The sequence below is a fragment of the Acanthochromis polyacanthus genome, chromosome 7, assembly GCF_021347895.1.
Source record: "Acanthochromis polyacanthus isolate Apoly-LR-REF ecotype Palm Island chromosome 7, KAUST_Apoly_ChrSc, whole genome shotgun sequence".
NCBI classification, from domain to species: Eukaryota; Metazoa; Chordata; class Actinopteri; family Pomacentridae; genus Acanthochromis; species Acanthochromis polyacanthus.
In genome coordinates this window covers 1,473,063-1,498,186 of record NC_067119.1, presented here as the reverse complement: position 1 = coordinate 1,498,186, position 25,124 = coordinate 1,473,063, and the positions used below count along the sequence as shown (strand labels likewise).

Below are 25,124 nucleotides of genomic sequence, written 5' to 3'. Positions count from 1 at the left end.
GAGAAGGAGCACCAGGAACTAGTCCGGTCCGCGGACAGGCTGCATTCAGGCCGGTGCAGACTAACACCTGGAACTGCTGGACTGGACGAGACGCTGAGTTCAGCCTGGAGAGGAAACAGACAGAAAGACAATTAATCATCTACAGGTTTGTAATATTGTGGAATAAATTACTCCTAAAAAGTCCAAAAACTGTCCAAAATACAGCCTGAAACCAGTCCTTAACCGGCCCTAAAAGCCAGCAGTAAACCAGTCCCAAAAACAACCAGTACAAAGCCAGGACCAAAACCAAACATGAACTATGCCTAAAACAAGTCCAAGACCGGCCCAATACAGTCCTAAACCAGTCCTAAACCAGTCCAGAAGCACTTCTAGAAGGTCCCAGAACATGATACTGCCACCACCATGCTTGATGGTAGGTTTGGTGTTCTTGGCGTTAAAAAACAAACAAACTTAGACCCGCCTAAGACAGTTTGAAACCGGTCCTCAAGTAGTCTAAAACCAGGAGCAAAATCTCAACAAAAAACAAACCTAAACTACTCCTAAAAATGTCCAAAAACTGCCCAGAATATGGTCTGAACCCAGTCCTAAACCGGTCATAAAACCCAGTCCTATAAAAGTCAACAACCAAACCCAGTTTAAAACTGATCAAAGAACAGCGACTCTTTGACTCATCGTCAGAAAATAACGTCACACTAAAACGATTCTGAGGCCGATCAGACGAAAATAAAAGATCCAGCATGAAAGTGGAGAACATAGAAACGTACGAAGCTCTAGAAAGCTGCACTTCTCACTCTTTTGACTAATATTCAACATTTTGTAGTGACTCTAAACCATTTTTGAGATATTTTATACCATTTCTGAATTATTTTGGACGATAATTGACATATTTTGAATGTTCTTTGTGTCATTTTGTGGAACATTTTTAACCCCCAGCGGCTCTAATTAACGGTTTAACGACGTTTGAAAGCTGCAGCTGCTGCCTGACGTCGGTTCGGTTCGTTCTCGGCCTAAATAATGAGTTGAGTTTCTTAATCTTAATCTTCATCTGCAGCTGGAAATAAATGAGCACAAACCTGATGTTTGCAGCTGCACAACAACCACAACAACTGCAACACAAACCACAGAGCTGCTGCACCAGAAACACGCCAGCAGGAACAACACAACAGAATAAAAATACAATAAAGCAGAATAGAAAGACATAAAAACATACCAGCAGGAACAACACAACAGAATAAAAATACAATAAAAGCAGAATAGAAAGACAAAAAACACACAATAAAAACACAGTAGAAACACAATTAAAACAGAATAAAAACACACCAGCAGGAATGACACAACGGCAGACCGACAACACAACAAAAAAAAAATAAAACAGAATAAAAACTAAACCATGCTAAAACCAGACTAAACAAGACTAAAGCAGACTAAAGCAGACTAAAGCAGACTAAACCAGACTAAAGCAGACTAAAGCAGACTAAAGCAGGCGTTTCAGACTAAAGCAGACTAAAGCAGACTAAACCAGACTAAAGCAGACTAAAGCAGACTAAAGCAGGCGTTTCAGACTAAAGCTGACTCAGACTAACAGGAGAACAATCAGATAAACAGTTTAATTCTGTTTCTGTTTTCAGGTGTTTCTATGGTTGTTTAAGGTTCTCTTTAGGTTCTTTTATACGTTCTATTTCAACATTTCTGTCCAGCTGACAGACGATCGGTTGATCTAAAGTCATTTTCTCAGAACTTTTAAACGACGATTAAAAGTTTGTTTTTCAGTAAATTAATCAAAGTGAAGCAGCAACAATTTGAAAATTACAGGAAATAAATAAAAGCAGGCGAGAGATCAGTGATTAACCAATCAATGGCTGATCATACTAGTGGTTAGCTGATTAATAACTGATCAATAGCTGATCAGATTAGTGGTTAACCAATCAATAACTGATCAGAACTGATCTGATTGGTGTTTATCTGCTGTACGGATCATTTAGGGATCCAGAACTGATCAGATCAGTAACTAATCTATCAATAATTGATCAATAACTGATCAATAGCTGATCAGATGAGTGTTTACCTGCTGTATGGATCAATAACTAACCAGTTGGGGATCAATAACTGATCAGATCAGTGCTTAACCTGTCAATAACTGATCAATAACTGATCAGATCAGTGTTTACCTACCATACAGCAGGTAAACACTGATCAATAACTGGTCAATAACTGATCAGCCTGATGTTCATGTTTCCATTTAAATTATTTAACTATTTAAGGTTTCAGGACCCATTCTGACTGTTTTAGGCCTGATCAGCTCTGGTCTGGTTCTGAGGGTCCAGCTAGAGATCCGGTCCGGGGTCCGGCCTACAGACGGTGAATCCTCCGGTACTGACCCAAACAGCGGCTCCGGTTCTCCCCCAGAGGTCACCGTTTCTCCGCAGCTCTGCGCCACTTAAATCAGCTAAACGGGAAAATGTGCGCAGCGCTAATTGGTCCGCCGCTGCGCCGCCATGTTGCGCCGCTTCCTTCAGGAGCCGCAGCGGTCCGAGAAACGGCGCAAATCGAACAAAGGAGAGCGGCGGTCTGCGGGCGGAGGCTCCCCACCGCTATGCTAGCCGCTCCGGGCACGAACCGCAGCGCAGCAAGCACCGTTCGGTCACCGGGGCCGGTGGCCGCGAACCGGAGCGACGGGTTCTTACCGATACAGCGATCAGCGGCGCCGCATAATCTCGATCAACCGCCGAAGCTCCGAATTGATCCGCCGAGTCTCCGTTTGGCGCTCTGCTGCGTCAAGCTGGCTGCGCCAAGATGGAGGGCGGCGGGCAGGAGGCCGCCCTTCACAATAAGAGCCCGGAATCAGTCACCAAAATAAAGCAAATGGCTAGAACCCCAACTTTCCTGGTTGTCTCCTGGTCTCGCTTACGTTTTCAATGTCTTTTTGTGTGGTTTCAGCATTAGGTTTTTTTTGTGTTTGTGTGTGTGTTTAGTGTCATTTTGTATGTTTTAATTGTACTCTGTGTTTTAGTGTCATTTTGTGTGTTTTATTGTGTTTTGTGTGTTTTTGTGTCATTTTGTGTGTTTTATTGTGTTTTTGTGTGTTTTTAGTGTTGTTTTTTGTCTTTACATTGTGTTTTTGTGTCTTTTTATTTTGTTTTTAGTGTCATTTTGTACGTTTTTATTTTTTGTGTGTTTTTAGTGTCATTTTGTGTTTTCCTTACATTGCTTTTTGTGTTTTTTAGCATCATTTTCTGTGTTTCTAATGTGTTTATGGTGCCCTTTTGTGTATTTTTAAGAGTTTCTTGTCACTTGTTTCTTTCTGTCTCCCTGTGATCATTTTGTGAAATTTTGTGTTCATCTTGTGTGCTTTTGTGGTATTTTGCAGTGTTTTGTGACACTTTTGCAAACATGTTGTGTCTTTTTATAGTTGTTTTTTGTGTTTATGGTGTCGTTTTGTGTGTTTAGTGTGATTTTGTGTTCCATTTGTGTGTTATTTATGTCACTTCGTGGTTCTTTTGCATACAAGTGTATTTTTGTGGTGTTTGTTTTTATAGTTTTGGGTTTTTTTCTCTCTCTGGTTATGTTGTCCTCTCATGATTGTCTTGTGTCACTTTGTTCTTTTTTGTTGTCATTGTGTGTGTTTTTAGCATTGCTTTTTGTGTTTTTAGGTTTTCTCCTTCATCTGTGCTCATAAATAACCCCAATATATTATGTAATAATAATCAGTCAAATACACAACAGCTGATCAATGTTAAAGGTTAATGTATAATTGTATAAATATCAATTTTTAATGTATATCTTGTAATGTTTTAAAAAGTATAATACAACACAAAATAGCTTGTATACATATAAATAAATATATTTTTGTCGTTAATTTAAATTTAAACCCGTCAGCTTTATGCAAACTTTTACGTTGAAAAGCGACACCGGATGAGCAGCGGCCTACGTCAGTAGCTTGAATCATTTTGTTTGAGTCCCGCCTTTCCGCTCTGCTAAATAGTGATCCGGAGTAAGACTGGCGGCGCCGCTCGCTGCCAGATACTGAGCCTTTGTTTGTGTTGGCCTGTCACGGACGGACTATTAACGGCGGAGAAACACCGACGCGGTTTCATCTGAGATTTTTCCGCGTAACGACGTGTCAGACGAAGTTAATAAAACAGTCTCTGCATTGTAGTGTGGACGGCGACACGACAGGCGGCGCTGTGGCGGGCATACGGCGTAGGAGTGACTGTAAACACATGAGCTGACCCCGAGTCAGATTTTATAGCGTTTGAATGAGTTGTAAAGACATGAAAATGAATTAAAACTGATCTGGAGTGAGATTGTGGTGGCTGTGAGAAGATGCGTTTGATTTGTTGATAAAGACAGCCCCTTAAGGCGGTGTTAGCCCCGACCATTACACAGCAGAACATCCAAATGAGGCGAAGACGCCGCCTACCCGGTGTACCTCGGTGATCAAACTGAACTCACGATCTGTTATCAGAGCAGAGGAATTTGGGCAAAAATCCGCACAGTTCCCCGCTGCGTCGGTCCGAGCTAGTGGCGGAGCTTTAGCTGTGACGGCGGGACACCCTGGAAGAGACGGAGGCCCCTCTGGAGGATGACCGGCGGCGCAGACTGGAAGTGAACATCGTCGCGGCACGATGTGAGATGAACCGGGGCAGAGCAGCGAGCGAGGCCGGCGACATCATGCTGGTCCGGGGCTCGGTGAGTTAGCACCAGAGGCTAATGTTGCTAACGGAACTGAGGACGGAAAATATAAAGTAGAAACGTTCCGCCCGGTAGTGTACTGCTGACAGCCCGGTTAGATGACGACCAGCCCGGTTAGATGACGACCTGCCCGTTAATCCACCGGTTAACTTACCGTCTCCCAGTTTAAATTAGTAGTTCAGCTAGCTAACTAGTTGTTAGCTCACTTTACTATAAGTTAAACGTTAATAATTAACGGCGTTTTTTTTTTTTAAATAGCTCCTCAAAAATATAATACAATAACAAATATAGACAGGTTCAGACAATTGAAGGTAGCTCCTCAAAAAATGAATTAATTTAAAAAAAATAATAAACAGCTTCAGGCATCTGACAATGGAAGAAAACTCTTCAAAAAATACACTAAAATAAAGAAATTAAAAATAATAAGAAACAGGTTCAGATATCTGTCAATGGAAGATAACGCTTCCAAAAATAGTAAAGAAATAATAATAATAATTACAAACAGGTCCAGATATCTGTCATGGAAGATAACTCTTCAAAAAATAAAATTAAAATAATAACACAAAAATTAAATTAAAATGGAGTAAATTACAAATACTGTACTAACAAATAATACCAATTTAAATTAATAGCATTAAAATAAAATTAAGCACAAAACATAATAAAATAAATGTCAGTCAGTCAAATTAACAGTTAAATTAATAAAAATAAAATATAATACAATACATAATAGTGAATGACAGTAAAATATAACAATAATGAATAAATATAATAATAATAATGAAAAAAATTCCAATGAAATAAAATGTAAAATTAAAGATAAGTAAAAATTAAATTAAATTCTACTTGCATATATCTGAATATTGACTTACAAGGTATTTTTAGAAGGTCTGTAATATTTTTCATTCTTGTTAAATTTTTCAAAGTTTGTTAAACTACGTTTTTAAGGATTCTGGTCCTATATTTGATGGAAACACAGAAAAAAGTGATTCGTATAAAATAATCCCTTTCAGTCTTCAGTGTTTTTGACTCTCTTGGTGAACCTGAAGTGTTTCCTGTGAAAATGAGGCTTTTCTTGTGTTTGTGATTAAATTCTTAGTGACTTATTTTTATTAGTTTATAGTTTCCTGTTAGTGAAGGCATCGTGTAAACGTCAGAAACCACACAATGTCCTCTTCATCGGAGCTCAAACGTTTCACTGAAGTGTTTCCAGAGAAGAATGTTCAAACCGAAACTAAAAATGAGCGACTGAATTCAGGGAGGAGTTTCACAGATCTGGTCTGATAACAGGTTTTACTGAGAAAATGAAGCAGCGTTCCAAGAAACGCTGCGTTTTTAGTGGGTTTTATTGTGTTTTTAGTGTCGTTTTTTGTGATTTTTAGTATTTTTTGTGTGTTTTGGTATCGTTTTGTATGTTTTCAGTGTATTTTTGTGTTTAGGGTTGTGTCTTTTTTTTGCATAATTTTGTGTGTTTTTAGCATTTTTTTGTGTTTTTAGTACAGTTTGTGCTCCTTTCGTACCGTTTTGTGTGCTTTTAGTGTCTTTTTGTATGTTTTTAGTCTCATTTAGTGTGTTTTGTATTTATGACATCATTTTGTGTGTTAGTGTTTCTTTGTTTTCATTGCACATTTTGTGTTGTGTCGTCTTGTGTGTTTCAAGCATTGTCTTTTGTGATTTTAGTTTTGTTTTTTGTGTTCTTAACATTGTTTCCAGTATCTTTGGTGACTTTCTGTCTCCTTGTGATCGTTTTGTGTATTTTTGTGCTAGCTTTCTGTGTTTTGTGTCACTTTGTGGTTTGCATATTTTTGTGGTTGTTTTTAGTGTCATCTTGTGTCTTTTTTAGCATTATTTTTGTCCCTTTGGTTCCTTTGTGTCTCTTTGTGCTCATTTTGTGTGTTTTTTTGCTGTTTCGTGTGTTATTTCTGTAACTTTGTGATTGTTTTACATAAATTTTGTCTTTTCTGGTTGTTTCTTATGTTTTACTCTTGTATTCTCTCTGTTTAGTTTTGTTGTGTCTCCTAATGATTGTCTTGTAACACCTTGTTGTTTTGTGTGTTTTTGCTGTCATTTTGTGTGTTTTTAGTCTTGTGTTGTATGTTATTTTTTTAGCATTTTTTCCAGTGTCTTTGCTCCCTTTGTGTCTCCTTATGATCATTTTGTGACACTTTGTGCTTATCTTGTGTGTGTTTGTGCTAATTTTCTGCGTTTTATGTCACTTTGTGGTTGTTTTGCTTATTTTTGTGCTCATTTGTTCTATTTTTAGCATCGTCTCTGTGGTTGTGATCACGTTGTTTCTTTGTTCTTAGTGTTTGTTTTCTGTCTCTATTATACTTTTAGAACAAATTAACTGTTAAAATGGTTGATTGTCCTGATTTTTACTAGTTAAACAAGAATCACAGGAGATGTTTCAGAGATCTAATCTAGTCTGATAAACAAATTTTGCTTAAAATTTGAAGGAGCAAAGCGTCAAACTGCTGTGTTTACCGGATAAAGGACTTAGTTTCAGGATTTCTGTTTGTCTGTTCAGTTGTAAAGCTGCAGAAGATCTAGGAAAGTGAAAATATGAAGCTAGATCTACTCTAAAATGATCTTTGCTTTGATTAGTTGAGGCTGCTTCCTGGAACTGTTAGAACTAGGAGGAGGTCAGTGGTAGGAACCTTCAGGAGTGTGTTGGAGCTGCTTTTAGTTCCCACAGATGAATTGTTAATGTCGGTTCTCTGTCCTCAGCCCGGTCGAGGCCGAGCCAGAGTGACTCATGCGGTGGTGGTGATCTTCCTGGAGTTCTTCGCCTGGGGGCTGCTGACCACGCCCATGCTGACGGTGAGTAAACGCAGTCCACCACCAGTCCACCATCAGTCCATCAACTGTCCAACAATAGTCCATCACCAGTCCAACCATAGTCCATCACCAGTCCGACACCAGTCCAACAATAGTCCGTCACCAGTCCAACCATAGTCCATCACCAGTCCAACAATAGTCCATCACCAGTCCAACATCTATTGCTAATATTAGCCGCATTAGCTGCACAACATGCCAACACTTAGGATTGTTTCTGTTGTTCCAGCTAATTTTAATGTTAGCCACATATTGTGCTAACACTAAGGACTTTCCTATTGTTGTGGCTAAGGTTAATGTTAGACACATTGGTCACACAAGATGCTAACATTTAGGTTTTTTTTTCTCTCGTTGCGGCTAAAGCTAGTGTTAGCCACATTAGCAACATAACGTGCTCACACAAAAGATTCTCCTATTGTTGTGGCTAATGCTAACCTTAGCCACATTAGCCACAGAGATAAAGCTACAGACAGAAAGTCCTGGTGGTAGGAGTGGTGAGATGTCTTGTTGATCACAGAGAGAGTTTTCTTCCTGAAGAGGGCGGGACATCAGCAGCACATTTAGAAGAAAACCAGTAGTCCTACTGTCATGGTGAAACCATAGACTGTATATATAATGGACGTAGCATCTGGCTCCAGAATTGAAGCAAACCCAGAAGTGTCAAAAACTTGCAATATCACGCCGTCCGCTAGGGTTGGCTCCAAAAAGCTTTTGCTCCATAGACCCCAACTCATTTTTGGAAAAAATAAAATTTGATAGACTGATTTTCTACAGCTCAGGATTTTTCCCCGTTAGTTTTCATGGTCAAAATGAGAGATCAGCTGGCCGATCTTAAAATAAATCAATACTGAATTTTAAATAAATTGTTAAAGTTGGCGGAACCAGGGGGCTTGATAGACAGCAACAGAAGCCTCTGCGGCAAAACATGGGCGGGATAAGAGAGTCCTCAGCCAATCCTGCCCCTAGTTGCTCTCCGGTCCAGTCTGTTTGACGCTTTTTACGTCACTGGCTCCAAAAAATCCAAAACGGCGACCAGGAAGTAGCAAAATCCGGGCTTCATTTTCTCGCTGTTGAAACCAACGGGTGACGTCACGGTTAGTTTACGCCTGGGTGAAACCAACCATCTGTGTGTATTCTGAGCTGAAGAGCTAAAAAAAACTCTACTGCTGAGTCATGTGAGACTTTGATTCTTTGGCTGAAAACAGAACAATATGGGACCTTCATGTGCGAAGATCCATCTGTAGTTTGGAAGGCTGCCAGTGACTTGTACAGTTAATCTTCTGAATTCCTTTACAGCAGCACAAAGAGGCCGTTTCACAGTAAAATGGACTTTATTTGTGTTGAATAAACAGGGAGCAGAATGTTTGGCTTTGTGACGTACTCACATGTGAAACAGTCAGAAGTTCTACCTGCTGGTCAAACTGAAGACAAAGACTATTTAACATTTACCAAAGATGCACCTGGAGCTCCTAGTCTACTAGGGCTGGCCGAATAGTGGTTTCTGGCCTCCAAATATTCGAGCCCTATTAAAGACGAATATCCGAATATTTATTCCGCCCCGTAACAACTGACGGGCTTGTGGCGGAGACGGCCCGAGTATTCGGATCCGTTCGTCTGGTCTCCCGGGTCCAAATTTTGCCTTCGTTTTGTCTTCAGTTAAACTGAAGAGTTGCCAAACAGCGGAGGTCTTCAGCATCTTGTCTTGTGTTTATGCAACGAAGGGAAGCGTGACGTCAGAGTCTGCAGCAACCCGGCCGTTCAGGTGGTGGTAACAAACATGAATGGATGAGCTGAGATGAGCCGAACATGGTGGGATGAGCCGAAGTGGGCCGAAGGCGAAGGGAAGAGACAAGCTCCGAATATTTTCGTCTGGGGGGAGGAGGGGGTGATCACATAGACATATGTGTATATGTTTATGTGATCACACGACGATATGAACCGATGTGGGCCGAAAGCGGAGGGAAGACGGTAACGCCGCATAGTCTTTCCACCCGGTAACGTCCGACCAGTGGGGGTGAATATTCGGATACCAAAAATAATATCCGGATACCGCCGTAGCGAACGAATATTCGGGTCCAGCCCTATAGTTTCCATGGTGTTCATAGTCCTGGAGCTCCTAGTTTATGGTTTCTGCAGGACGGTCAGATAAGCTCCGAATGTATTTTATGATGTTTGAGGCTTCACACTGTTGTGTAGAAGAGTGTAGAAGAGATACAGAGGGCTGAACGACAACGTAAGATTAACTGTGCAGTTGGTATGATGAGACTAAAGTCAGAATTTAGTGTCAGGACGGTTTAACCCCTGAGATCTCCATTGTAACGGATGCTTCACTAGGTCTCCATGGTAACTGATGCTGTGGAGCCAGGTCTCCATGGTAACTGATGCTGTACAGCTAGATCACTGTGGTAAACAAACCAACGGTGGTGATTCAGTGTAAATGTGGTGGATCCTTAAAGCAGAATCTATATTTTATGAGTAGATGTGACGTTGTTGTTGTTGTTGTTTTTTCAGGTTCTCCATGAGACGTTTCCTCAGCACACATTCCTGATGAACGGCCTGGTTCAGGGAGTGAAGGTACGATTGAACAAATACCAACGTGACACTGTACAAAACACACGGAGAGACAAAGTGTTTTATATCTGTCACAAATATATAACTTGAGGAAGAACAAATGTAATGTACAGCTCAACACTGCAGGTTCCCATAGTAACGATTAAATACATACATAGATAAACAATGCATAAACTGTCATACGATCATCAGCTTTGACATGTGCGTTACTGAAAGTTTGGCCCTTCAGTTAAAATGTTCTCCACATGAAAAAATCTGAAACGGTTTTCAAGATGGCAGACCTCTGAGTCGTCATTCTGGATTTCTTTTAGCTTTTCTCTCTTTTCTGACATGCGATGTTTCCCGTCTGTTTTCTGAAACATTCAGGGTTTCCTCTCGTTCCTGTCGGCTCCTCTGATTGGTGCTCTGTCGGACATCTGGGGCAGGAAGTCCTTCCTGCTGATGACCGTCTTCTTCACCTGCGCTCCGATTCCCTTCATGAGGATCAGCCCCTGGTCAGCACACAAACACTTTGTTCACTGTTTTCTACAGGATTAGTTAACTGATTCGTATTTTGTTATTTTGTCACATCAGAGGAAACACAGGTGGATTAATGAAGGCTGAGGCTCTCAGTCATCACACTTTTAGAACAATCTCCATTTGTCTGAAAATTTTGAAGCATAAAATATGAATATATACACTGCTCAACAAAATTAAAGGAACACTGTTTAATCTAAGTACTGCATCAAATCAGTGAAACATGTGGGATACTGATCTGGTCAAGTAAGTAACTGAGGAGGTTTTTAGTCAGTTTCAGCTGCTTTGGTGTTCATAAAATTAACAACAGATGCACTAGAGGGGTAACAATGAGACACCCCCAAAACAGGAATGAGTTTACAGGTGAAGGCCACTGACATTTTGTTCCTTCCTAATGTTTTCTGACTGTTTTTCACTAGTTTTGCATTTGGCTAGGGTAAGTGTCACTTCTGGTAGCATGAGGCGATACCTGGACCCTACAGAGGTTCCACAGACAGTCCAACTCCTCCAGGATGAAACATCAATGTGTGCCATTGCCAGAAGGTTTGCTGTGTCTCCCAGCACATTCTCAAGAGCATGGAGGAGGTTCCAGGAGACAGACAGTTAGTCTGGGAGAGCTGGAAAGGGCTGTAAAAGGTCCTCAACCCATCAGCAGGACAGCTATCTGCTCCTTTGTGCACGGAGGACCAGGATGAGCACTGCAATAGCTCTACAAAATGACCTCCAGCAGACCACTGGTGTGAATGTGTCTGACCAAACAATCAGAAAGAGATGTAATGAGAGTGGTCTGAGGGCCCAGCGTCCTCTAGTGCCCGCTGTGCTCGCTGACCGGCACCGTGGAGCTCGGCTGGCATTTGCCATAGAACACAGGAATCTGCAGGTCCACCACTGGTGCCCTGTGCTTTTCACAGATGAGAGCAGGTTCACCCTGAGCGCATGTGACAGACATGAAAGTGTCTGGAGAAGCCGTGGAGAACGTTCTGCTGCCTGTAACATTGTTTAGTGTGACTGGTTTGGTGGTGGGTCAGTGATGGTCTGAGGAGGCATATCCATGGAGGGACACACAGACCTCTACAGGCTGGACAATGGCATTCTGACTGCCTTTAGGTATCAGGATGAAATCCTTGGATCCATTGTCAGACCCTACATTGGTGCAGTGGTCCTGGATTCCTTCTGGTGCACGACAATGCCCAGTCTTATGTGGTAAGAGAACTCATGCAGTTCCTGGAGGATGAAGGAACTGAAACCATTAGCTGGCCCCCATGCTCACCTGACCTGAATCCAATAGAACACCTTTGGAACATTATGTTTTGTTCCATCAGACACCATCAGGTTGCTCCTCAGACTGTCCAGGAGCTCAGTGATGCCCTGGTCCAGTTCTGGGAGCAGATACCCCAGGACACCATCCATCGTCTCATTCAGAGCTTGTCCCGGCATCGTCAGTCATGCATACAAGCACATGGAGGCCATACAAACTACTGAATACCATTTTGAGTTGCTGCCAAGGAATTTCAGAAAGATGGACCAGCCTGCCACATCAGTTTTTCACTTTGATTTTGGGGTGTCTTGAATTTAGCCCTCCTGGGGGGTTGATAATTTTCATTTCCATCAAACAATGTGGCACTTTTCATTCCTAACACATTATCCAGTCCATATCAATGCTAAGATCCAGTTTGTTTTTTCTCCGTATTGGAATATGATGTATTTTCAAAGTGTTCCTTTAATTTTTTTGAGCAGTGTATGAAAATATCAGTGGAATTTCAGCTTCTAATATCAAATACTTCCTGATATAAATATTTTTTTTAAAAAGACTCGTCGATCCACTTTCAGCAGGTTTGTTTCTCACAATAAAATCTGAGTCTGTTTGATTAACTGTACCTGAGGAACTACTAAGGATAAAAACCTGAAGCTTTCTCTGTTATTTCTCATCATGTTGTTGATTCAGAATCTGTAATACTGCAAAGACGAGAAGCATCCCCACATGATGATGATACTGCCGCCACCGTGCTTCACTGTGGGGATGATTAATGTGATGCACAGCGTTTGGTGTCCACTAGTCTGCATTATATTACAGGAGCTATTAAAGACAAAAACCTGACATTTTCCCAGTTTTTTCTCATCACATCGTTGATTCAGAATCTGGAATATCGGACAAGTTGCGAAGCATCTCCAAAGATGATACTACTTCCGCCATGCTTCACTGAGGAGATGTTAATTGTGAAAAATAGTGTCTCGTCTACACAATATTTCAGGAACTATGAAAGATAAAAACCTGAAACTTCATTTCTCATCACGTCGATTCAGAATCTGGAATATCGGACAAATACGTCAAATAATCTCCATCTTTGAGTTCACAAACAGAATTTATGCCTGTCTATATTTTTTACCAGCTGCATCATTTGGGTTGGATCTGATTTTTAGAACTATTTTGTCTCAACTACCTCATTTGTTAAAAATATTTATTTCATAAAATGTGAATATTTGTAAAGATGTCTTTGAAATGTTAACTTTGTGACCAAGTATTTCATATCAAAATATTCTATGTTTAGTTTTCTATTATTGTGACCTACAGCTACTTAAGGTTCAGTAAAATATCACTAGTCCACTTTTAGATTGTCAGTTTGGTTGTTTATTTTGTTAATGTGCTCAAAAATGGAGCTCTAGATTCTGAATCAATGCCATGATCAGAATCGGAGTGAAAGTTTCAGGTTTTTGTCTTTAATAGTGCCTGAAATATTGCGTAGAATAACGGACACCAATCGCTGTATATTCCAGTAAACATCCCCACAGTGAAGCACGGCGGCGGCAGTATCATGTTGTGGGGGTGCTTCTTGACTTTGCAGTATTACAGATTCTGAATCAACAACGTGATGAGAAATGACAGTGAAAGTTTCAGGTTTTTATCTTTAATAGTTCCTGAAGTGTTGCGCAGACTAGACGCTATTTTTTACATTAAACATCCCCACAGTGAAGCACGGCGGCGGCAGTATCATCTCGTAGGAATGCTTCTTGATGTGTCCAATATTACAGGTTCTGAATCAATGATGTGCTGAAAAATAAGAGTGAAAATTTCAGGTCTTTGTCTCTAATAGTTCCTGAAATATTGCATAGACTAGATGCTATTTTTTACATTAAACATCCCCACAGTGAAGCACGGCGGCGGCAGTATCATCTTGTGGGGGTGCTTCTTGATGTGTCCAATATTACAGGTTCTGAAACAACAACATGATGAGAAATAGCAGAAAAAGTTTCAGGTTTTTATCTTCAATAGTTCCTCAGATATTGTTGTTGTTCCAGATATAGCTTTGGAACGACTGAAGACGAGGCTTCAGATTTGAATGTGAGGAAAAAACCTGCTGAAAGTGGGTCAACGGGGGAATTTATAAGACATTTATCTATGAAAGTATCTCGTATGTGCAAAATTTACCCCAGATACCTTTTTAAACATCCAGATAGTATGATAAAAGAAGTTTCAAGCAGTTTGGTGGAGCTGAAGTCTTTGAATGATTTGAGATAACATAAGTCTGTATCAGTTATCTGCAGCTGTGCTCAGATCACTGAGAGCTGCTGGGTTTATTGGAGCTTTGTTGGAGTTTGAACGGTCACATGTGGCTCATGTGAGGGTCTGAGGATCAGAAACCGGTCCTTCATTTAAAGTTCACAAAGTAGAGATCTGCTCTGGAACACAAACAGCAGCAGAGTGAACAGAACCGTCCAGAACATCTGTATCACTGCTGGAGTCTGCTCTAAAATACATCTGTAATTTGATGTCTCTGAATCCGCCTGAAGCTTCAGGCTGCATAAGAACAGATCAGCTGATGTCTGCTGACTCTCAGATCAGTCACATGATTTTATGCTTCGCTGAACCTCCAGTCACAATCCTCAAATTAAAACTTTTAGTCTCCTGGTTTTAATGTGGACTGGATGCTGCAGAAATTCACTGCACGCCTGGAAGCTCCTTAAACAGTTTTAAAGTGGCAACAGTTATTATTTAATCTGAACTCTGCATGTGCCTTTTTATTCTTCCTGTCTGTCTTGTTTTGGTTTTTCAACGTGTCTTCGGGACACTTTTAAATCTTTCTGGTCATTTTAAATGTCGCTTCTCTTTGTGGATCTTTCTGGTTCTTCTGACCTTGACTTGGTGATTTTGGGCCATAGCAGTAAATGACACAAATTGATGCAAAAAAGACAAAGAAAGTGTCACAAAAACTTGCAAAAGTGTCAAGAAAAAACAAAAAAGGGTCACAAAAAGATGTAAAAAATGACATAAAAAGACAGTGTCACAATCAGATGCAAAAATTGCACAATTTTTTTTTAAACAAAGACCCTTCCCGACTCTTCTCGACTCTTCCTGACCCTTCCCGACCCTTCCCGACCCTTCCCGACTCTTCCCGACCCTTCCCGACCCTTCCCGACCCTTCCCGACCCTTCCCGACCCTTCCCGACCCTTCCCGACCCTTCCCGACTCTTCCCGACTCTTCCCGACCCTTCCCGACTCTTCCCGACCCTTCCCGACCCTTCCCGACCCTTCCCGACCCTTCTCGACTCTTCCCGACCCTTCCCGACCCTTCCCGACCCTTCCCGACTCTTCTCGACTCTTCCTGACCCTTCCTGACCCTTCCTGACTACCTGTCCTTTCTGTCTCCAGGTGGTACTTCGCTCTGATCTCAGTCTCAGGGATTTTCGCTGTGACCTTCTCGGTGATCTTCGCCTACGTGGCTGACATCACAGAAGAACATGAGAGGAGCATGGCCTACGGACTGGTAATCAATCAATAATCAATCATTATAACTCCTTTGTGATCTCTGGAGCCGAACCGATGGGTTTATCTTCTCTGTGCGTCTTCAGGTGTCGGCCACCTTCGCTGCCAGCCTGGTCACCAGCCCGGCCATCGGCGCCTACCTGTCGGCTAAGTACAGCGACAGCCTGGTGGTCCTGGTCGCCACGGTGATCGCTGTGGCCGACATCGGCTTCGTGTTCTTCGTCGTCCCCGAGTCGCTGCCGGACAAGATGAGGCTGACGTCCTGGGGCTTCCCCATCTCCTGGGAGCAGGCCGACCCTTTCGCTGTGAGTTCAGACCTCCACCGTCCAGCTGATTGATTGATTGATTCTCAGGTGTATTGACAACTGTGCTGTGTGTTCAGTCTCTGCGTCGTGTTGGAAAAGACTCCACCGTGCTGCTGATCTGTGTCACAGTGTTCCTGTCCTACCTGCCGGAGGCCGGACAGTACTCCAGCTTCTTCCTCTACCTGAGACAGGTAACACACACACACACACACACACACAGATAGAAGCACACAGGTGCACAATCACAAAAGAGAACAAAATAACAACAATAGCATGAAAACTACCATGAGATTTAAGACATCTGAAAAGAGCCACAGATGACCACAAACAGACACAAAATGACTGAAAATAGGCTCAAAATGACGACAGAGACACAAATTGATTAAAAAGAGACACAAAACCAAAAGTGGCACAAAATGACTGAAAGAGCCACGAAATGTCTAAAAAGAGACAAAATGACCATAAGAGGCTAAAAATGACACAAAAAAACTACAGTAACTTTGAACATAACAAATTTGCACAAAATGACATCAGTTAGAAGCAAAATGACCACAAAGACACACAAAATAGCTAAAACATATGCAAACTGCACCGTTAAGAACCTTTATCCTGACTCGCCAGTCCGTCTGCAGGTAACTCATCAGACGTTAGTTTTGCAGCTTGTTGCTTGCATTGGTGTAGTGTATGAACTGATAAAAATGAGGCCAGAGTTTTAAAGACAGCAGTTAGTCCTGATCCTCATGACCTCCTCGTCCATGTCTGTGTTTCAGGTGATTGAGTTTTCTCCTGCAGCCATCGCTGCCTTCATCGCCATGGTGGGAATCCTCTCCATAGTGGCTCAGGTAAACCCCCCACCGTCCTGAAGGGTTTAATCACAGCTTCATCTTGAACACCTCTCACATTCATTCATCTTCTGTCAGACTCTGTTCCTCAGTGTTCTGATGAGGACCATCGGGAACAAGAACACGGTTCTCCTGGGTCTGGGTTTCCAGCTCTTCCAGCTGGCCTGGTACGGGTTCGGCTCTGAGCCCTGGTAAGTGTCTGACCATCTCAACCTTTAAATGTACCGGGTTAGAGCTGGTCTGACTGGTTTCTGCTGGTCTCTGCAGGATGATGTGGGCAGCAGGAACAGTAGCAGCCATGTCCTCCATCACCTTCCCAGCCGTCTCTGCTCTGGTGTCACACAGTGCATCACCTGACCAGCAAGGTAAGTTCACCTGAATGACAGGAGCAGATACAGGCTGTCAGTTAGATTTAATGTAAATCATAGAAAAAGTGACGCAGGTAAACGTGGTTAAAATGATGCTGCCTCCACCGTGCTTCATCATGATGCCCCCTCCACCGTGCTTCATCATGATGCCCCCTCCACCGTGCTTCATCACGATGCCCCCTCCACCGTGCTTCATCACGATGCCCCCTCCACCGTGCTTCATCACGATGCCCCCTCCACCGTGCTTCATCATGATGCCGCCTCCACCATGCTTCACATCATGATGCCGCCTCCACCATGCTTCATGTCATGGCTATTTCTTTAAACCAATCTATTCTCACTTTGACATGAAAGTGAAAATTTTTGGGAAAATTTTGTCCAAAAGCCTAATTTAATTAATTCCTTGTGTACTGAATCCTTCATTAAAGGCTCTGTGTGGTGTTTGGTTTTTGTGTTTTGTGCTGAGTTCAGATCTTTGACCTTTGTTTCGTGTTTGTGTCCAGGTGTGGTACAGGGGATGATCACGGGTATCAGAGGTCTGTGTAACGGTTTGGGTCCGGCTCTTTATGGCTTCATCTTCTTCCTCTTCAACGTGGAGCTCAACGACATGGAGCCGGTGGGAGGAAAACCCACCGATGCTGAGGTACTCACAGATTTCTGCCTTTAAAACCAGAGAACGGACCTGCAGTGGTAAAATGATCCTCCACTGATCCCACAGCGGCATCGAAACTATAATTTGGTGTTACTAAAATGGAGACTGGCAGAGGAAACATTGGAAATGAAGTATTCATATTTGAACGAGCTGTACTGGCATTTAAAAATAATAAAACATAGTTAAAGTTCCTTCATTTTTACAGAATCCCGTTGAAACATTTTGTTAACTTGGAGGAATGTTTTTAATAAGACGTGTAGAATAAAGTGATTACATGTCAGTTTTCCAAACAAGCAGCATCTACATGATGAGTAGTTCAACGACGATTGGAAAATTCAAAATTAGATCATTCTTTTTGTATTCCTTCTAGATTTTACAATTTACAAAAATATGGGTTGTTTTTCAGTAAATATCTCACGTGAAGTTTTACAGGAAGACAGACTGCAGACAGATATAAATAGTGAGTGAACTGCTGGGTACCTTGAATTTGTAAAATATTATTCCATCTTAACAACTAAATACAGGTAAACATGGTAAATGTGACCAAATGGAGGTAAACATTGTTAAAATGATGCTGCCTCCACCGTGCTATCTGGAATAACTCTTATATTTTTTCCCACATTAAAAGCAATCTGTGCAAAATCTAAACTTCTGCATCCAGAAAAGTCTGCACAGTCTTTGCACTCATCGTCTTTAATGTTGTTTGTCTGTGGAAACGTGTCCGCTGTGGGATAAATGAAGGATTGTTTTTCATCTTTATTTCCTCTGATGTGGATAAATCTTCTTCCTCCCGTAGAAGTCCATCGTTCCCGGTCCTCCCTTCCTGTTCGGAGCCTGCGCCGTCGTCTTGGCTCTCGTCGTCGCCGTCTTCATTCCCGAGCACCACCGATTGGCCGACGTCAAGACCTGCTCCGCCCACAAGGCAGGCAGCTCCGCCTCCTCCTCTGCACACGCTCAGAACGGCAGCCCTCTGGCCACGCCCACCAGCGACGCGGAGGACATTGAGCCGCTCCTACAGGACAGCCGCATGTGATGACCGGCCAATCACAGCGCTGCGTCCTCTCTGCAGGCCCCGCCTCCTCCAACCAGAAGCTTTTCTTTCGTTTTACCTGCGGACGGCTCAGGTAACGGCAGCCACACTGACGAGCTCGGTTCAGACGACATTTATCAGCTTCAGGAGTCGCGTTTTAAATTAGCGGCGTCTGAATAAACGGAGCGAATATGCAGCAAAGCGACATTAATATATGAATATAACCTCCCTCTGCTCTGATCTCCACGCCTGAAGCCATCTGTAGACCTGCCCAGGTGAGTCGGGCAGTAGAACCAAAGGGCTGAGGAGGATGTTTTCAGGGCCTTTCACCAACATCACACATGATTTCTGCTCCTTCTTTGGCGGTTTCCAGCCGGTTTATTTGCCGTTGTGCTTCTTTTTAACGCGACGCTCAGAAACACGAAGAGCAGGGAAGAAGATCAAACAGTTAATCAAATATTTTAAGCCGCTGTAGCGCTTCACTTCCTGTTTAAGATAAAATGCCAAATATTCTCTGGTTTGTGTCTCTAAAGAGGCAGTTTGCTCTTTTTTTGTCACATGTGACGGTAAATTTAAGCTTTTTGGTTCTGTGTTTCCTGTGACATTTTGTAGTAGTTTTTATATAAACTTAATGATTAATCGATGAACAGAGTGATTAATTTTAAAGAATATAACATGAGGTTCTGTGTGATCAGAACAAAAAGCACCTTTCTATGCTGTAGTGGATGTAGCTGCTTCACCTGTTTTCTAAACGTGTTAACTTAACCATCTGAGCGTTTTATTCACCCATCAGTAGGACGAATGAACCATTAAGTGGTTGGCTGTTATTATGAATGACTGATCAGTTTGAGTCTTTTTTAAAGAAGAAAAGGAGCTCATTAAAGGTGAATATTTTCTGCTTTCTTTTCTCCTTTAAGACAGTAAACTAAATCTATTTGGGTAAACGACATTTTTCCACACTCTATCCAGTTGTTCCTGCTCTCCTATTAGTCGTTCAAGAGAAGACATTTTTCACCGATTTGTTCCAACAGCTAATCAATTAATGGAATAAATGAGCAACAGATTAATCCTCTGAACCCTGAGCTGTTGTTTTTTTAAATTCTGCCACTTTAAGTCTTTAAGTCATGAAGTTCTGCAGCTCTGTGGAAACAAAACAACACGAGGAAGGAGAAAACTCAGGAAAGTATTAAAAAAACACAAAAGGTGATTGTTTTTTTTTATTTTGCATTTCTTAAGAACATAAATCACACAACCTGGAGCCGACGTGTGCGACGTTTTCCATCGTCTCCACAGAACTGGATCATTTATTTAATGACCGTTTGTTCAGGGCTGATCAGTGGTGAGGTGAAGTTCTGGGTTCAGAGAGTTAATCGACTCGTAGCTTCAGGGTCAGCTGTCGTTGGTCGTTAGTGTTTCAGCCGTTAGCAGGACGTGCACTAGTTTCAGTGTTCTGTTGTTCAGGATCCTCTTCTGACCGTCATCCTCTCATTTAAAGTGTAAACCGTCACCGCCGTCAGTCTGGCTGCCGTCTGAGCTCTGCGGTCGCTTTGACTCCACCCGTCATGAGGTGCGTTTGATTCGTGTACGGTGAGGCATTCTGGGACCAGAAGATTCCTCCACAGACTCTGGGTTTCTTGGCTGCAGGGACTCCTGGACACCTGGTTACTATGGCAACAGCCAACATGGCCGACTGGTCACACTGAGCACGTGCGAGCTCTGCCTGGCTGTGACGTCGTCCTCTCCTGTCGACCATTTCCACGGCGATGAGGATTCAGAGCGTCTCAGAAATAACAAGTTTAGGAACTAATTTAAGCAGTTTGAAGTTTGGGGAGCTTTTAGGTTTTTATTTGTACAAACATCTGGAGGCGTCATGGAGGAAAAACTCACCTGGACAGCTACAAAACTAATACTTAAAGTTAAAAAATAGCAGCAAAGAGACGATAAAGAGCCATAAAAATACATGAACGCCGACACAGAGCTGCTAAATGAGTGCAAAGACACATTAAATAACCACAAATCCAAAAACAGGACTAAGAATGACGACCTAAACTAGAAGAACAAGCACAGAGACACAAAACAGCTGCGTAAATTAGTAAAACGGTAACAAAAACACATGTAGTGACAACAATGAGACTAAAGAGCTGTAGATATTTTAAAACAACTACATAAATGCAGAAAATATTCAGAGGTACAAAAGCCTCTGAATGTACAAAAACAAAGAAGAAAATTCAAAATCCCCACAAATAGACACAAAACAACTTCAGAAAAACAGTTTACCCATTGGACAGAGAAGCAAAATGACCACAAAGGTGAAATCAACAACCAGAAAAAGCCAATACAAGGTTTGAAAAGTTCAGGAAACGGGAGTAAAATGAGCTCAGAGCTTCATGTGCCCACAGTCCTCTCCACAAAGAGGCTAAAGCGAGTTTGTTTTGTCTGTAAAATGACAGTAAATAGTGAAAAATGCCTGTTTGGATTGTTGAATTTATATCTTCATTTCATAATTTAACGACTCCAGCTCTTCATTCGGTGTTTCTGTCTAATGTAGCCTCTTGGTTTACTGTTTTGATTCGGTAATTCAGACTCAAAGTTAAGAATACATTTTGGTTTTGAACTCTGTAAATAAATTCCTGATTCCTAAACGTCTGGTGTCCTGTAGAGGGCAGCAGACACTAAGCAGTGTTTAGCTCCTCCATGACGCCTCCAGGTTCTGTTCTCCGGTCTCGGTACCGGTTCTGTCCCCTGGTGTTTTAATACTTGAAGCCCGTCGTAGCTCCTCCCACCTCATCTGCTGCTCCAGGTTGAGTGAATCAAGCGCTCCCGGCTCGGTGCCACGTTCTTTATTTTTCTCTTCCTGACTTTTTGCTTCTGCCTCCATCTTTTTTTTTTTTTTTTTTTTTAATTCAAACTGAGACATTCCTAAAGAGGTTCTGCAGAAACAAACCTGTTACCGTGGCAACAGCCTGGAGACGCTGTATCCATGGCAACAGCTATACAACAGTTACTGGTTGAAGATGGAATAATGAGTTTAAAAGCCCAAACTCACTGTCGTTACTGAGCTCAAACAAGCAGCAGAACAAAGTTTGTTTTTTCCCGTTTTTGACGTCCTGTTGAGTTTTTTAAGGCCATCAGTCGCCCAAACGAACATTCAGACTCTCTGGAATCGTTGCTCCTGTTGATGATCCGTTCATCTTCAGTGGAGGACATGAAACAGAATCCACAGCTGCCGGTCCGAGTAAAATACGTTCAAATCAAAGACGAGTTCTGTCTGATGTCGCAACAAAACGTTTTACAGTTTCAGGTGTTTAGAGATTGTAAAACGTCATTCCTGTTTGGTTTTTGCTTAACCTGATGAATTAACTCACACTCTGGATTTTGGTCGTTCTGTTTCTCCATTTGTTAGTTTGCCTATATTTTCTGGTTCCAGTTTCCTTTTCCAGACTGTAAGTTTGGCCAATCTGAGTCCAGATTTGCTATTTCAGACTTCTTGGTTTAATAATTCAGGGTGTCTACTTGGTATTTCAGCTTCCACTCGGTGATTTTCTGCACAGTTTTGCAGCGAACGAGGACTGTGGGTTTCATTACGGACACTGAACAGGAGCAACGATTCCTCCAGACTCGACCCTTTAAGACCAACAGATCTGGGTTTACTGACGCTGCATTCAGGCTCTGTGGGAAATCCCAGCTTCAGACAGGAGGGCGGCTCCTGTTCACCTCCTGGTGGCCAAAACAAAATTGTTCAGATGATGTCAGTGCATTTCTCCCGCTGGTGATTTCCCACCATGAAGCATCATGAAGGTAGCCTCGGCTGCAGGAACACCTGAGCGTCCGGCCGACCGGTGGATGAAGGTGAGGAGCTCCGTGAAGCACAATCATGGACGAGCTTCTCCAGACTGTTGGACTTCATCACCTCCAACCTTTCGGCTGTCTTTATCTTCCTTCTGTTGCTGCTGCCGTCAACAGAAGCTTCATATTTTCTACCACTTCCTGCTGTTTCCTGTTTGTCCTCTTTCTGGACTCTCGGTGTTGCCGTAGTTCTGATCTTCACCTCTCACTGAAGCTTCTGCCGGTGAAGCTTTTAGTCGATTTTGTCGTCGTTTTGAGCAAAAATCTTCTAGTTTTAGTTCAAAATTTTCCTCTAGTTTGTCAGACTATTTCATTTGACACTTTTATTTTGAAAATCTGGCATTTATTTGCTATTTCAAGCTCTCGATTTAGAAATTCCAGCTCTAGATTTAATAATCCTGGTTCTCAAAATTACTAATCCTGACACTCAATTCTTGAATTCTTGCTCTAGATTTAATCATTTTTGTTTGTAATCTTGTATTTCAGAATATCGATTTGAATATTTGGCTCCCAAATCATGAATCCAGATTCTGGATTTCATAATTCCAGCTCTCGATTTAGAAATTCAGGCTCCACATTTAGTAATTCTAACTCTCAATTTAATAATTCCAGCTCTTGATTTACCATTTTGGGCTCTAGATTTAATAGTTTCTGGTCCTCATCTCGTATTTCAGGCTCTAGATTTTAATCTTTGGATCTCTATTTAGGAATTCTTCGACTGGAATTTCTGCTTTGAGGGTTTTAAGGTTTCAGGCTGTCGGTCTCAGTGACTTCTTGAATCCACCTTTTCTGGTCATTTTTCACTATTTTCTAGAAATAACATCAGATGAGGAGATACTGATGAAAAGTCGTAGCTCCACCTAGTTTTTTCTTCTGGTTTACTTCCTGCTTTGATGGACGGCGAGCAGCTAAACGATGAGGTGAAGTTTGATCTCAGTGAGACGTGAAGCTCCAGAACGACGACGTTACCGAAGCTTTTCTACGAAACGTGGGTTTATCTAGAAAACAAAGAGGTAGTCCTGCAGTGGGACGTTTCCAGATGTTTCCTCCTTCGATGCTGAACTTTGCTGCACTTTAATTTCTCTCAATGTGCCTCGAATCGTCTCCGTGTTCATATCGGTTTTCTAGGGAGCCTTCAGCTTCCTGTTCTTCGTTCATTTGGAATAATATCTATGATAATAAGAATAATAAAGGATAAAACTGACGTGTTTCTGACTCTTTGCTGTTGGTTTTTCATTTATTCAGCAGTTTCAGGTTTAAATAAAGAATTCCTTCAGAAAATATTTAACTTTGAATTCACATTTCCTCCCAACAATCTGCACTTAATGACCTTAATGAAGTGTTTTTGACCTTTCATAAGTTTGCAAACATTTTTAGATCCAGTTTTTTCCTACTATCTGATTTTATGTTTACCTGTTTAAAATTTAATCTACAGAAAGTGTGGAAAAATTTCACTTTTGCTTCAACTTCCAGTCGACTTCAAACACGAATAAACAAACTTAATATTTAAAACATGTCAATGTCATAATTCCGATTCAATTCAATAATTCCACCTCTAAATTTGGGAATTCAGGCTCTAGATTTAACAGCCTGAATTCAGTTTTAATTACATTTCTCCTCTCCATCTCGTATTTCAGGCTCTAGATTTCGTAATCCTGACTCAATTTAATAATTCCAGCTTCTGATTTTAGAATTTCTGCTCTTGATTTAACATTAGGGCCTCCAGATTTGATTTCTTGCTCTTGATTTAGGAATTCTTGCTCTGTTTAGTAGATTCTGTTCTTCATTTTGTATTTCAGACTCTCAATTTGAATATTTGGCTCTTGATTTATTAATCCTGACTCTGGATTTAATCATTCAGGCTCTAGATTCAGTAGTTTCTGCTCTTAATCTTGTATTTCAGGCTCTAGATTTAGTAATCCTGACTCTCAATTTAGTGATTCCAGGTTTGGATTTAAAATTCCTGCTCTTGATTTAACATTCCAGGCTCTAGATTTGAATTCCAGTTCTTGATTTAGGAGTTCTTGCTCTGGATTTAATCATTCTTGCACTCAATTTGGGACTCTAGATGAAATAGTGTCTGCTCTTAATCTGGTATTTCAGGTTTTAGATTTATTAATCCTGGTTCTCAAATTAGTAATTCCATTTTTTCATATGGAATTCCTGGTCTTGATTTACCATTTTGGACTCTAGATTTTATAGTTTCTGCTCTCAATCTTGTGTTTCAGGCTCTAGATTTGAATACTTGGCTCTCGATTAAAAGGTGGTAAAATATTATCCTGGTTCTGGATGCAGTAATTCCAGCTCTCGATTTAGGAAGTGGGCTCGAGATTCAAGAATTTCTGCTCTTATTCTTGTATTTCAGGCTCTAGATTGAGTAATCCAGACTCTGAATTTAATAATTCCTGCGTTTGGTTTCAAAATTCCTGCTCTTGATTTAACATTTGGGGCTCTAGATTTGAATTTGCGCTCTCGATGTAGAAATCTCGGCTCTAGATTTAGTAGATTCTGTTCTTCATCTCGTATTTCAGACTCTAGATTTGAATATTTGGCTCTTGATCTGATACTTTCTGCTCTTTATTAAGTCTGACTCCAGAAATTCCAGCTTTTAATTTAGAACTTTGGGCTCTAGGTTTAATAGTTTCTGTTCTTCATCTCATTTTTCAGACTCTAGATTTATTAATCCTGGTTTTCAGTTAATGAAT

The 25,124-nt window shown here is 41.5% G+C and overlaps 1 protein-coding gene across 2 annotated transcripts; it reads left to right on the top strand.

Moving 5' to 3' along the window:
• The first annotated feature begins 7 nt into the window (after positions 1-7).
• On the top strand, positions 8-23,623 carry mfsd14bb (major facilitator superfamily domain containing 14Bb). Of its 2 annotated transcripts, none has more exons than XM_051950594.1 (12): positions 8-145; positions 7,420-7,512; positions 10,039-10,101; positions 10,465-10,592; positions 15,263-15,377; positions 15,463-15,681; positions 15,759-15,872; positions 16,452-16,523; positions 16,602-16,714; positions 16,791-16,888; positions 17,395-17,534; positions 18,340-23,623. In XM_051950594.1, the coding sequence occupies exons 2-12, from the start codon at positions 7,504-7,506 to the stop codon at positions 18,574-18,576; spliced, it is 1,308 nt and encodes a 435-aa protein (XP_051806554.1). In that variant the 5' UTR covers positions 8-145; positions 7,420-7,503; the 3' UTR covers positions 18,577-23,623. The 2 variants fall into 2 exon arrangements, with proteins under 2 accessions (XP_051806554.1, XP_022074732.2); XM_022219040.2 differs by lacking the exon at positions 8-145 and adding an exon at positions 3,996-4,689.
• Positions 23,624-25,124: the final 1,501 nt, after the last annotated feature.

What these genes read in the sequence shown, in the direction of transcription:
- mfsd14bb (XM_022219040.2), top strand. Translation starts at nt 4,633, where the DNA reads ATGAACCGGGGCAGAGCAGCGAGCGAGGCCGGCGACATCATGCTGGTC. An exon ending in AGCAGGCCGACCCTTTCGCT is followed by an intron (nt 15,682 to 15,758) that starts GTGAGTTCAGAC and finishes CTGTGTGTTCAG; the next exon opens with TCTCTGCGTCGTGTTGGAAA. An exon ending in GAAAACCCACCGATGCTGAG is followed by an intron (nt 17,535 to 18,339) that starts GTACTCACAGAT and finishes TTCCTCCCGTAG; the next exon opens with AAGTCCATCGTTCCCGGTCC.